This window comes from Vombatus ursinus, unplaced genomic scaffold (genome assembly GCF_900497805.2).
Source record: "Vombatus ursinus unplaced genomic scaffold, bare-nosed wombat genome assembly UNPS02014945.1, whole genome shotgun sequence".
NCBI lineage: Eukaryota > Metazoa > Chordata > Mammalia > Diprotodontia > Vombatidae > Vombatus > Vombatus ursinus.
The window spans coordinates 268,099-282,380 of NW_020954723.1; the positions used below are offsets into that span (position 1 = coordinate 268,099).

At 41.7% G+C, this 14,282-nt stretch overlaps 1 protein-coding gene across 1 annotated transcript in view; it reads right to left on the minus strand.

The window, feature by feature from the left end:
* Nucleotides 1-560: 560 nt before the first annotated feature.
* Nucleotides 561-14,282, minus strand: part of LOC114030122 (regulator of G-protein signaling 6) — a 204,130-nt gene continuing 190,408 nt past the window's right edge. The window contains exons 16-17 of the mRNA XM_027844838.1: nucleotides 10,770-10,836; nucleotides 561-727 (exon numbers count right to left, since the gene is read on the minus strand). Of these exons, the coding sequence (XP_027700639.1) occupies nucleotides 561-727; nucleotides 10,770-10,836 (234 nt within the window). The remainder of the gene's footprint in view (nucleotides 728-10,769; nucleotides 10,837-14,282) is intronic.

Here is a 14,282-nt window from a genome sequence, read left to right on the forward strand (position 1 = left end):
AGAAGAAATGAATCGTACTTCTTAAGTGGAAGTGGCTTCTGCTGACCATTTTCTTGTGCCTAGGTAGCCGCAAAGTAGGGATGGTTGGAGGCAGAGGGATGGTTGTGACAGTAGCAGGCTGTATCTATTACAGCTGTGGGTGTGCCAGAGAAAAGGGAGAATGGTATTTAATACTGATTGTGCTCAGTTCAGCTCTCCTTGCTCTCCTTTCCCATAAGGGAGGATGTTCTGCACAGTAGTAGTAGTAGTAATGATAATAATAATAATAGCAATAACAACAATAATGATGATAGCAAGTAGTAATTCATAGCAGGAAACCCTTGGCCCTGCAAAGCTCTCTGTTCACAGTGAGGCATTCTTCCCTTATTCAGGTGAGAAGAAACAACGACCTCGTAGAGAACTGGGTGTCATAACAAAGCTATACAGGTAAGAAAATGTTGATGTAAACTCGATGACGTGGCATCTCTGCAGCTTTGCTCTTGGTTTCTTTTTCTCCTCTCCATTTCCCACCCCATCCAGTCCTAGGCAGCTTCTCCTTTCCTCACCCTCCCTTCTCCCCCTCACTCTTTTTCTTTCACAGTAACCAGATCGCCCCTTAAGGTTAGTCTCTCTGCCGAAGTGGAGCGGCGCCGCCCGCCCACGTGGTCAGCGGCTCCCGTCTCAGCTGGCGGAACTGTCAGGAGGACTGCATCAGGCCCGTGAGACGCTTGCCCACCAGTGACTTTCCCTGCAAGAAGGACAAGCGACAAACACACACATATGCACAGACAGACAGATAGACAGACAGGCAGGGGTCAGTTCTATGCAGGCAACAGAAACAAACCACGCTGCCCACCGTCTTCCACGGGAGGGGCACGTTCACATGGGACTCCTCAAGTTTGGAAGGCTTAATGTGGAAGCTTCTGATCCATTGGGACACTGGATGGATGGAGCTGGGTGAACCCGGGGATAGTGATAGCTTGTGGATGATGCCCTGAAGTTGGTAGTGGAAGGGGGAGAAAATTAGGGCTGTACAGGACCTTACTTACCCCTGAAAGGAGGCTCTTTAATCATCAAGTCAGAGTTTTAATACCTGTGGACTACCCTAGAACTTGATTTTAGTCTAGGTAACTAGATGAGTTGGGAAGTACTGAGACAAGGGAGGGCTGGATAATCTGTGACAAGGCTGTGCTAAGGATGGGGATTGCTGGGAAATGATAAATATCATGTTCTGAAAAAAAAAAAAAAGCAGTAAGACGTGAGCTCCTTGGTATGAAGCAGTAGGTGAAAGGTAGATAGATTAGAGCACTTCCCATGGAGCTGGGCATATCTATAGTTTGGTTTCAAGATGGTGGTGGCAGCTCCCTCTACAGACTGTTTTTTCCCAGTTGGTTGGGAAGAGACGATGAAGAATCACTAGGTGCAAACAATACCACAAAAAGGCTTTAAAACAGAATGAACATGGCCTGCAATCATGGCTGTTGTAATAGAGGAGTATTGACTGTCTTTTACTTAGACTGATTTCTGGTGAATTACTTGGTTACCCATTTGGTGATAAAGTTAGGGATATCCTCATATACCATAAATGTTCCCCATCCCAACTATGGCTTCTGCACAAGACTTGATCAAACTCTTTATCCCAGACCCTTTTTAAATTTAAAAAATAAACAACAACAAAATCAGGCCCAGATTCCCAAGTGAATGCTTCTAGGAGCACATGAGACTGATTCAACTCAGACTCCTGTGTCACATGGCTTGAACTTTTCTGAATGGGTGTGAGGGCACAACTCCCAAGCCATACTTGCAGGCAAGTCTGATACACTCAAAAGAAGATTGCTCTGATTGGGAATGCATGAGAAGTATTCAACAAGCTCAGTGATCAATTGGTCTGTAACTAAAAAATATACAACATTGGCTGTATTCTTGTCAGCTCTAGGATGGTGTATCATTTATACTGTTCTTCTATGGAGGGAAAAAACCAGTGTAGATGCTCACAAGCTTTTCTGTATCTGGTTCAGTGGTTTGCCTACTATTTGGTATTGATGCTTCCTGAAACTCTGCTGCCTTGTTTCGTTTCCCCCCTTATTCCACCATTTTGATAAGTAAATCCCACTTCTTTTTCTTTTTTGTCCCTGCTGTATGAGATGCCCTAGCTTCAGGTTTTGGAATCTTCAGGTTACTCTAGGCTTAATCTATGGCAAGAGAAATTTAGGGAGGATATAAGCAGAGGTGTGCATGAACTAATTGTTAAATTTTCGGTGTGAGCATTTCTACCTTGGACATGAGCAAACCCTACAAATCAGAGCTTGATTTATTGTTTTGTTAACTTTCTAGATTTAAGAAAGTGATGGAAGAACATGTTAACAATGCAGATTGAACTTTAAAAGTGTTTCATGGGGCAGCTAGGTGGTACGATGTATAGAGCACTGGCCTTAGAGTTAGTAGTACCTGAGTTCAAATCTGGCCTCAGACGCTCACTAGCTGCGTGACTCTGGGCAAGTCACTTAACCCTGACTACCTAAAAAAAAAATGTGTCATGTGTCCCCTCCCCCCCAAGACCTGGATGTTAAACATTTATCAGCATATTTCTGGATATATGAAAGATTTTTCTGGATAGAACTGGATAGAATGTCTTATAAATTCTTATAAAGGAGGCTATGAAATCTCTATCCCTAGAGGTGTTTAAGGATAGGATTGTTACTTATCCATTTGGGATAGTTTAAGTACTTTGTAGAGGTACTGAGAAAAAGGGCAAACCTATCACCAGTGGCTCCATGTTGCCTTGTAGTCTGCTTACTGTAGAGGCAACTAAATACCTTCTCCTCCCTATGCTTATCCTCTCTTCTTACTCCATCTACCAGCCCAGGATTATAATTATATATCCATCACATTCCCAAATATATATATTCTGGGAATGCCCTACTTGCCATCGGGTTCTCTGATTTAACTGGCAGGTATGAAAAAAAATCATAGATAATAAAAAATAGGTACAGATGGGTATAATAGAGTAAGAAACATTGCAGTAGCAGTTCTAATGATTGAAAGAAGTTCACTTCCAGATAACTATAACAGCTAGCATTTAGATAGCACTTTAAGGATTGCAAAGTATTTTATAAATATTATCTCATTTGATCCTTATGATACAACCCTGAGAGGTGGGTGCAATTATTATCCCCATTTCACAGTTGAGGAAACCAAGGCAGGTAGCGTTCAAGTGACTTGCCCAGGGTTCATTTAGTGTCTGGGGTGGGATCTGAACTCAACTCTTCCTAAGTCCGGTTTCAGTGCTTTATAGGCTCAGGTTTGAAGGGTATGCTAGCAAATCTTCCCCCTCTTCCTTCTGATGAGTGAATGTGAAATTCTAAATTTTAGAGTTCTTCCCTCAATATTTCTGAGTCTCCAGTTGTTTAATAAGACCTACAGCTAGCCCATCCCCTGAAGATAAGGTAGCACCTAATGGAAGAGATCCTATGTTTGTTTTCAATAACCTATCATGGCGTATCTAGCTACTTTTGCTTCCCCATCCTCCTCCCTTTCATCTACCCCACCGCAAGTTTCAGCTATGTTGTTAAACCACAACAATAACAACAACATAGTGGTTCTAAGGGGCCAAGTGTGCTGGGAATAGTAGCACCACCCACCTCAGCCCATTGGCCAATGCTGCCCGCAGATTGATGGAGCATCCTGAGGGGAACAGTTGCTGCTCATTCTGCCCACAGGCATTGCTAAGGTGCCTGTCATAGGGCTTAAGGAAAGGAAGTAGGTCATTAAGCTTGTTCATTAGTCGTTTTCCCTCTAAAGGAATAAGGTTCCTAAGGAGTTCGCCAAGGATCAAAGCCACCTCCCACTAATGACAGCAGCCCCCTGCCTAGGAGAACCCCCGTGCTCAGACAAGCTGTTACCAAGATGATTCTTGCAGAGTTCCGGAGCTCCTTGCTATGAGTCATTTTCACTCTGCAGGCACCAAGAGAAGAGAACTTCCCAATATGGCCTATGACAGCTGTAATACACCTTCTCTTCCCCACTTCTTCCCCATTGTTTAGCATTAATAAAGGACGAGCCCTAGAATCAGAGTGGTACCTTCTACACGTCTGATACTTGGATAGACATAGGAGCTTGGGGTGGGGATGAGGAAAGGAGGGAAAAAAGTCTTTTTTACAGGTCAGTCTGGAGCATCTCATGGTGCCCAAAGCAATGCAGCCAGACCAGCCTAAGGAATCAGCTGAACTATTAATGGATACTAGCTAAGGAGGAAGACAGCATGCCTCTAGCAGGCGAGCTTGAAATGAAATGGAATACGATGATTAAAAGTTCAGATAGGCAAGGTAAGTTCCAGAGATATCATGTGACTACATCTTTGTGTGTAGACAAAGTGTTTTTTTCACCTCCAATAGACTTGGTAAATGTAATTCAACAGAATTGAGGAACCTTTAATTTCATGGCCCATGTGCTTTGTGCTGTGTTCACCAACACCCTTTTCATTCTCATTCTCATCTGACTGGTGTTCCACATGCTAGAGAGATCTCCTCGGTGTTATGGCTGTCTTTTCTTTATGACTGGGGGCCTAGAAAGTCATGCAGTTCTTATATTTATTATCTTCTTTAAAGGCACACATACACACACAACAGGAAGGATTCCCCTTTTGTGCAACGTGTGTGTGTGTTTTTAAATCAACATGCTTTTTGACATGCTTTGATTTTGTTCATCTCACTTTCAGACATTTAATCCATGAAGCATGCACTGGTCAGGTGACCTACAGCTCCTGCCACTTACCTGAGGGCTTTTCATTGGGGGTAAGGTTCTGTGGAAAATTGAAAGTGCAGATAGTAGTTGAACTGTGGGACTGCCTAGGTTGTGACCGTGGCCTCTGGCTCAGTGTGGCTTGGTAGGGAGGGCTAGTTCAATTTAAATTGTTTAAAAGCAGGATGCAATCTGCCTGGGTCACCTCATGGAAATTCCACACCCTCTTCTTTTTTGGTTGCTTGGTTTCATCTCAATTTAGGGATAAATTCTATTCTCTCTTTCTGCCTCCCCCTCCCCCTTGTTGATTTGGGAATATATCCCAAGCTTCTAGAATCAGGAAAAGTAATTGCTTTTAATCCACCCAATCTGAAGCACTCTCCTCCTCCCCTTCCAACTCCCCCTTCCCACTTCTCTTTCTCCCTTTTATTCTGCCCCGTCAACTAAAATGACTTGGGAATCATACCATCCTCTTTTGCCACTAAGGTGTTTTTCACACTTGCTACTGAAAAATTTTCTTTGGCTGAAAGCACAGTTTGAAAGGATGGGGAGGTTTTTTTCTCTCCCCTTTCTTCCTTATTTGTTTCAGTGAAAGAATGTGTTTGATTGAATCAACAAGTGACTTCAGTAGTCAGGAAGTTAGAGGCTCAAGGGGTGACTCTGTTGTATAGTGGTAAAACATCCATGTATAGCAGTAAGACATTCAAATTTGCACTGGATTCCCACATGGCTTTGGAAGGATGGAAATCACCACAATGTCTGCAGAAGACAGCAAGAACAAGGAAGAAAAAGTGAGATGACCTGGGAGAGCTGAGCTAGGGAGAAAAGACAAGGAAAAGAAGATACTCTGCCACAATCTTGAATGAGGATTTGTGTGGTGGGTACTATTTCCTTCCTGGTTCCCTCCACTGATGAGAGAAACATACCAAAATGGAAGCAGGAGGAATTTTCATTATGACAATAATTTCACATAAGTGAGGTTTTGGTTAAGTAAGCCAAGATCATCCTTGATGATCTTTAAGACTTGGGGAAACAAAGCAAAGATATGGAATACACTGCTTTACAGAGTTGGGGAACAATGAGTGTGAAACACTGAATGTCAAAATGCTGTTCAAAGTACCATAACAATTCCTAAAAGGAAAGTAAATGTTATTGTAGAGCTCTGCAGTAGAATTATACCTCAGACTTTTTTTTTTGATATGTTGCTTAGTTTTGCTGAATATTTTTTGCCCTCCTTTTAAAAATTCTTCATTATAAGGGATGGTTTTCTAGAAGAAGTTGGGGAGTGTGATATAGTGGGAAATTCAGGTGATATAAAAACAGAAAAAAAACCCAAGATTTATTTTTAAAAAGGCTTAAGAAGAGAAAGGACATTCCGTTTGTTTGGGGTTGTTTAGGAAAAAATGACTGAGTTAGATGGTCTCTGGGGATTCCATCTAGGCCTGTGATCAGAGGAGGACTATGTACATTTGTAACTAAAAACAATATATCTTTCCATAGCACTCTCTGTATTTCAACATACTTTCATATCTATTATCTCATTTGATCATTCCAATATCTGAATTAAGTAGAGTAGATGTTGGGTGATACTGTTACTCTTTTACCCATGAAGAGACGGAGGAAATGGATTGTGGCTTGTCAAAGGGCCCACACAGCAGCCAGACTAGGACTTGGGTTAGGGGGGAACTGTAGGGGACACTTATTGAAGATTTGGTGGGGGGCGGTATCTTATACTGAATACCATATTTTTAGAAAAGGGGCTGCCTTTTCGAAGCATAGAGAGGCCTCATACTGAAATAATGAGACGGCAGCAATTTGGCAAATTTTGTTCCTTTGGTCTAGATTTTGTTCCCTTGCTCTAGAATTTTAATTTGGCTTTTTGAAATTCTCTTTATTGGATTTTTTCCATAAGTAGATGCACTATAAACATTAAATAAGAAACACAAAATAAGAAAGCCAAATTATACATGAAAAAAAAGGGTTTAAATAACCCACTGAGGGAAGGGGAAGAGAATACTAATGAACAGGAAATCAAGAGATATAAACAAATTCACATAAATTAAAACCAAGTTGAAGTTACAGGGAATTATCTATGGTCAAAATAAAAATAATGGACAGAACCCTTAAAATAGTTTGGTTAGCATGACTGAACTGACCATGTACGTTCCTTGTTACCTACCTATGACATCTGGCATGTCAGTTTTCTCCAGATCACTTCATTTTCTGAAAGTTTCTCTCCCAAACTATATTGACAGGCCTAGCAGAATGTTTATTCAGATTACTCAGGTAACCTATCATTCCCTCAACCTTCAGAGTAGCTTTTCTCTTTAAATCACCCAAGACAGGCCTTCAACAGCTTTCTTTGATCTGGTCAAATCCATGAAGCTACAGGTTACCCAAGGAAGACAGATGAAGGTCTTCCAGCAAGACCTGTCATTTGTTGGAGAGGTAGACAAGCCTTGGTCTTAAAACATTTGTAATGGCATTGGACATAAGATAACAATGAGCTCATCGGGGGGTAGGTCAGGATGCTATCCCCACTCTCTGAGGCATAAACTTTAAGTAGCCGACACTCAAGACACAGTCTCAGGCAGGTTCTAGTTGAAGTCTTCATCATATTCCTCACTCCTCATTGGAGACTGCCAAAGGAGGGGTAGGTACAATTATATAACCGCCATTGGGTGGTGGGGAAAGTGGAAGGATCCAACCTACTGCAGCCCTGAGATAGAAGATCGTCCTCTGAGTATATGTGTATTTAAAGGAGGAAGGCAGGGACAGGAGATGGGACTAACGAGTTAACTAACTAGACCAGTTAATTTGTGAAACACATTATTTACCATAATCAAACAGGTCAGTAGTTATGCCTATCTATGTTTGGCTCCATCATCTCAGAGGGAATCTGAGTATCCTGAACAACATACTTAAATTGATTTCTGAGCCTGATAGGAGGGAAGGGAAAAAACCTCATAATGCCTTGGAACTCCAATGCGACAAACACCAAGTTCCACTCTAAACCTTGCTGAATCATCTACCTGACTCAGCTATTTCCTAATGAACCTAAGGACATCCTCACTGGTAGTGTTTGCTACGTTTACAATTTTTTTCTGCTTTCTATAGACTACACTGAGGCCCTCTCCCTCCCTATCTTCTTCATAGTCAAGGCTACTCTTTTCAAAGGCCAACTCTCTGGGTCAACTTTTGTCAGGAGGTAGGAGACTTCTTTCCTCCCTACCTCCCAGGTGTGCCCAAAGATACTTGACCATTATGACTCATATTTCTCTAGTGTCCTATAATTTCCAAAATGGTGTCCTCACAACCACCATGTAAGTAGCTGATGTATCATTATTCTCATTTCAGGTATGAAGAAACTGATGCTCAGAAGGAACTCTGCCCCAAGGCCACATGACTAGTAAGTAATAAAGCAGAGGCTAGGGCCCAGGTCTCCTAACTCCAGATCCACTGCTCTTCCAAGTGAGGTCTCATAATGAAAAAGGTAGGAAAGCTCTAATCTACAGCAAGAACCAGTATGTACCTTGTATATTTCATTTCTTTGGTAGTTTTTTTGACCCAGTTTCACCAGCTACTTACATCTCTTTCCTCTTATTTCTCTCATCAAGAGTAAATGACATTATATATTTGAAAGGAATAGCAAGATGTGTCTGGTAGATTTGCAGTTTCATGTTCAATCTTTTTTTTATTGTACTATCTTATGGAAATGCTAGTTTTATTCCATAAATATGTATTAATGTAATAGAAAATAAAAGGGAAAAATGAAAAATAAAACAAAAGAAAACCCTGTGTTGGACTTTAAAAAAAAGAACAAATTGCATTGTTCTTTCTCCTCTTTCCCCCCCTTTTTTTGCAATAAAGCTCATCAAATTTGATAACAATTAGCATTTGTGTAGTACTTTTCAAATATGATCTCACAACAGCCCTGGGAGGTAGGCGCTATTATTATCCCCTTTTTACATGTGAGGAAACTGAGGCAGACAAAGGTTAAGTCTGCTTTCCCAGGGTCACAAAGCTAATGTCTGAGGCTGGATTTGAATATTCAGGTATTCCTGACTCCAGGGCCACTTTTCTAACCACTGGGCCACTCCTCTGATAAAAAGACTTTACATTGAGCAGAACACCAGATAGCTCTTATCAGAGAACCTAATGAGACAAGGAAGGCACCCAATTTAGTCAAGGGCTTTAGTCATAAGAGGATTTTTGTGGCAAGCTCTTCCTAAGTCCAGATTCCCCTTTCTAAGACATACTCTGACCCTGAAGGTTCAGTTCATGGGAATGGAAGTAGATATTAACACAGCACAACAACAGGGAAGCTCTTTTTAGTTGTACTGCTCATGGCTATGGCTACAAAAAAATACTAACTGTTATTCTCATCTAGGATGTTAGAGGAATTCCTGAATTGGGTTGTTGAAAAGATTGCAACTTGAATTCATTCATAAGAAAGATCGGGATAGGGATTTGACCCATGATTTCCTCGGTATAGGGAATTCTTGATGGAGAAACTTCTTTTACATTTGTGTGCAGATATTCATTCAGAGAGAGTTACCCAGAGCACTGAGACATGAATTGACTTTCCCAGGGTCATATGGTCATTCTGGGTCAGAGTAGGGACTTAAACTCAAGCTCTGAGGCAAGTTCACTATTGCTTATTCTATGTTACCTCTCTGGAAACTCTCTAGAAAAGATAAAAAGGGCAGCTACTTATATTAGGGATCCTCAGCTCCTTATGCAAGATGGAATTTTCCCAGAACCCAGTGGGATACTCTCCACCTTTCCCATGTGCTCACAATCTATTAGGATATGCATCACCCGAGTGTGTGTGTGTGTGTGCACGCGCGCGCGCACACCTCCTAGGTTCCTTGTTAGCCAGCCCTCCTGCAGCTTCTCCCTATGAGAGCCAGAAGGACCATTCCCTCCCAAGCAAAGGTCAAGGTCCTCCTGCTGAAGCTCAATGAAGCATCAAGCTTTGATAGGAAACAACAGTTCACATTAACATCCATTTTGGTACAAACATATCTGGGGCAGGGCTCTCTCTCCTCCTGTATTTTTCCCACCCTAGAATGTGGGGGAATGGAATGAGATCAATTAAGCATCTACCAGAACCATCCTCAGTGGCTGGATAAGAAGTATGGAGTAGGGGGGTCCTTAGAGTATCATTTTTAAAGGGATGCTTCAAAGCAAACTTTGTTGTCTAATCTTAAACCACTTGGGTGCTCTTTCTTGGTTTTGGTCATTCCCTGCAAAGTCTTCCTAAAGGGTTGCCAAAATTTCCCTTGATTCCAAAGGGAAAAAGCAATGATTCTCAAAAGCTCATTTTGTTGGCTATCCAGCAGAAAGGGATGGGGATCTTTATTTCCCATAGGATTTTGCTCTGCTTCACTTGACAGAGATGTCTTGAATCCTTAATAGGGCAATGGTAACGAAGGGGGAAGATACCATATTTAAAAGATATCCCATAAGTGGATGGACTTCTGCCTGACTTTATTAGTGGAGTGGATGGAAGGGTGCTAAGTGATCTCAGTGAATTGTGTTTTAAAAAGAGCAATGGATTTGGAACCTGAGAACCTGGCTCTGCTATTGTGTGACCTTGGACTTAGCCTCCTTTCTCAGGCTCTTCATATGTTAAAAAGAGGAGATTAGACTGTAAGGTCCCTTCCAACTCTAAATCTATGATACTCCTAGGATCTCGTGACTAGCTGAATTCTGAAGTCCTTTTCAGCTCTTAATTGGCGCTCAGCTATGGACATTTTTTACTCATCTCCTGACAACAAGTATCCTGAATGAGAAGCTCACTCCAAAGTCACTGTCTTGGGTATGAAGATGGAGAAGTAGTCATCAGTGTCAACCAGGGCAGGAAGCTATAGTGAAACAGACCAAGACACAGAGGAATAAATGCATGATGCAACACATCTGTGGAAGCAGGGAGAGAGGAGAGGAGGCAACAGACCAACCGATCACTCTTTCCATTTCCAGAGCACCTTCCATCCAAAGGATCCCAAAGCATAGGACAGACCATTAGAGATATAGGGATCACTCACCCGCTGCTGGAAGGTAGCCACCTCTGGGGTGAAACGCGGTAGCCAGTCTTATTCTGCGCCAGCAGCACTATGCAATTGGGTTTTTAGGAAGGGAAGTGAAGAATAACTTATCCAATGGCAACTGTGAATACCTATTGTTCTAGAGGAGCCCCTACATTGATACCAATAGGCAGCAGGCATGCAAAACACACAACAGATATTTCCAGCACACAGAAGCAGCGTATGCTGTTGATGCTCATGCTGATATAGAGTATATGGTATGCTCACTACCATACACTGTACATATAGGATGACAGCTCAACTTAGCACAGCGGGCATCTCACACACATATATACATGCAATATGCAAATATTTATCATACATGCATGCACACGTGTATATATACATGCATTTGCATAAATGTTATGGGTAATCTGTATAAACAATAACATGACCAATTATGTAGTTGAGGTGCAGGCACCCAGGATGCCAGTCACTGAAAAATAGCAGTGGTATATAATTTGTTGTTGTTCAGTCATGTCTGACTTTTTGTGACTCCTTTTGGGGTTTTCTTGGCAAAGATACTGGAGTGGTTTGCCATTTCCTTCTCCAGCTCATTTTAACGATGAGGAAACTGAGGCAAACAGATTAAGTGATTTGCTCAAGGTCACACACCTAGTATATCTCTAAGGGCAGATTTGAATTCAGGTCTTCCTGACTCCAGTCTTAGTGCTCTATCCACTATGCTGCCTAGCTTTCCCAACCCTAGTTCCCCTACATATGTCATCTTCCTCCATTAGAACATAAGCTTCTTGAGGGCAGATGCTCTCATGCTTATTTGGATTTGTATCCCTTGTCCTTAGCACAGTGCCTGACACATAGTATTTGTATTTTATCTGTCTATCTATAATATGTCCCTAGAAAAACTTCATGGCTTTAACTTTCTCCTCTTTTGATCTCTTCTAGATTAGAGAGGCATTTACTCTTAATAATTTAACAACTTGTACTTTCTTTACCTCCTCAAAGTGAGATAGGCTCACATGCCCACTAGTTTAAGGAGTCAGATCTTAGAGACAAAGGTAGTCCCTTCAGCATTTTAGTCTGTCTTCTTCTGGGCTAGAACAAAAACCAGCTCTCAGTGGCAGCCTCAATATCCTTCAAGAGACATGGAACATTGGGGTGGGGGTGGGGGGAGATAGGAATATTTCCCGTTGTCTTCTCTTACCAACAAAAATGCTGCCTATAGAGGTGGTATAGCCAGCCCAGCTGGCTGGGAGGGAGGTGACTGCTTCTTTACTTATGAATTTTTTTTTTTAAATTTAGAAACATCAAAGCAAACTCCTACACCCTAAGTAGTGAGGTAGATGAATAGGAATAAGTTCAGTGAAGAGACTGAAACAGCCTCTTGATGGACCTCAAGGCAATGAATCAGCAGCAGCCAGTAAGAATGTTTTCCCCAATATCCCACTGTCTAGTGAGGACAAGACAATTATAGCATAGGCCAGGGGTGGAAACCTGTGGTCTCAAGGCCACATATGGCCTTCTAGGTCCTTGGGTGCCGCCTTTTGACTGAGTCCAAGTTTTACAGAACAAATCCTTTATTAAGGAGATTTGTTCTGTGAAGTTTGGATTCAGTCCACGGGCCCCACTTGAGGAGAGAGAGGGCCACATGTGGCCTTGAGGCTGCAGGTTCCCCACCCCTAGTGTAGATCATATTTTAGTACACACATCATGGTGTAGAAAGAGCCAAGAAATAAACAACTTGATATCCATTGATGGATCATGAGGATCAGCTCATTGAGGGATTTAGATATGAGGGAACCAGAGACTGGGCTAAATAGCCAACGTAGTGATCAGAAGTGACTGAGAAGTAATATAGCAGATACACGAAGAGTCTAAGTTAGGATTGTCAAACACGCAGCCACAGGCTGCAATCTACCCACCACTTCTGAGTGTACTGAACCAGATTAAAATGTAATTCGGAAATATTTTTTAAAAAGTAAATTAAAATACAGTAAAACAGAAAATGTTAATGTGGTTTTCCAATATGCCTGTAGGAATTCTTATTACAGTATTTTTTGCTACTGGTCTGAGGCACAGAAAATATCCTCTCTGGTTGTTTTCCTTAGGAAAATACAGACACAACATAAGAAAACACATTTTACTCGCTTATTCAGTAAACTGGTGGGATCAAATATAACAACCCCTGTTTGGTTTTTAACACTGTTCATAACCTAGCCCCTTCCAACTTTTCCAGTCTTTTTACACCTTACTCCCTTCCATAAACTCAATGCTCCAGTGATTCTGGCCTCCTTGCTATTCCTTGCACAAAACACTCCGTCTTCCAACTTTGTGCATTTCATTGGCTGCCCCTGCAGGCTTGGAACTCTCTTTTCTCTTCATCTGTGCTTCCTGGCTTCCTTCAAGTCCCAACTTAAATCCCACCTTCTACAGGAAGCCTTTTTTTTCTGAAAATGCATGCCAGCTTATCCCCAATTTATCCTATAAACATCTTATTTGTACATAGTTGTTTACGCATTGTCTTAGACTGTGAGCTCCTTGAGGACAGGAACTGTTTTTGTCTTTCTATGTATCCCTAGCACTTAGCATAGTGCCTGTTACATTGTTGTTCAGTTGTGTTCTACCCTGTGGACCATACCGTTCATTGGTTTTCTTTGCAAAGATACTGGAGTGGTTTGCCATTTTCTTCTCCAGTGGATAAAGTAAATAGGGGTGAAGTGACTTGCCCAGGGTCACACAGCTAGTAAGTGTCTGAGGTCAGGCCTGACTGCAGGACTAGCACTCTATCCACTGAGCTACCTAGCTGCTTCCAAATGCCTGGTACATAGTAGGTACTTTATAAGTATCTGTTGCTTTGCCTAAACTTGACCTATGAGATCACAAATGATAAGAGATGAAGCTGTGCTATTACTTTTGTCTGACATACGAGTGTGCCAGTGAGATCACATTACTCTCAAATAGCAGGATTAGCATCTCTACATATTTAGAAGCATACTTGTACTGAATCTATTCATTATTGGATAGAGCAGAACTTTTAACATTTCTCAACCCAGAATTTACAGCAGCCCATGGCAAGACCAAAGTTACGTGAAAACTATTTGTTGCAAATGTCTAACTTGGTATATGTTTTGGATGGTCCCCTCACAAATTCCCAGCTTTATGTGTGAGATAAATGCCACCTCATGCCCAACTGTATGCATTTAATGACCCTCTTAATATTATTCAAGTGGTATTTTTGGGTGCTGAGCAGGATGGGGCCATCCCTCTAAGCCAGCCTCTCTCTGATTTGCAGTACCTTTTCTTGTAAATATTTGCCTTTAAACATTCACTGCTCCTAAATATGGCATGATTAAACCTTCATTCCAGAAGGTTTAGGGTCATGGTGGGAAATGGGTTTTCCCAACCCAATGAAAGAGTCTGAGAGTCATTATGACTCCTCGTCCCCTCCCCTTCCTCCTCCTCCTCTTTCTTCTTCTTCTTCTTCTTCTTCTTCTTCTTCTTCTTCTTCTTCTT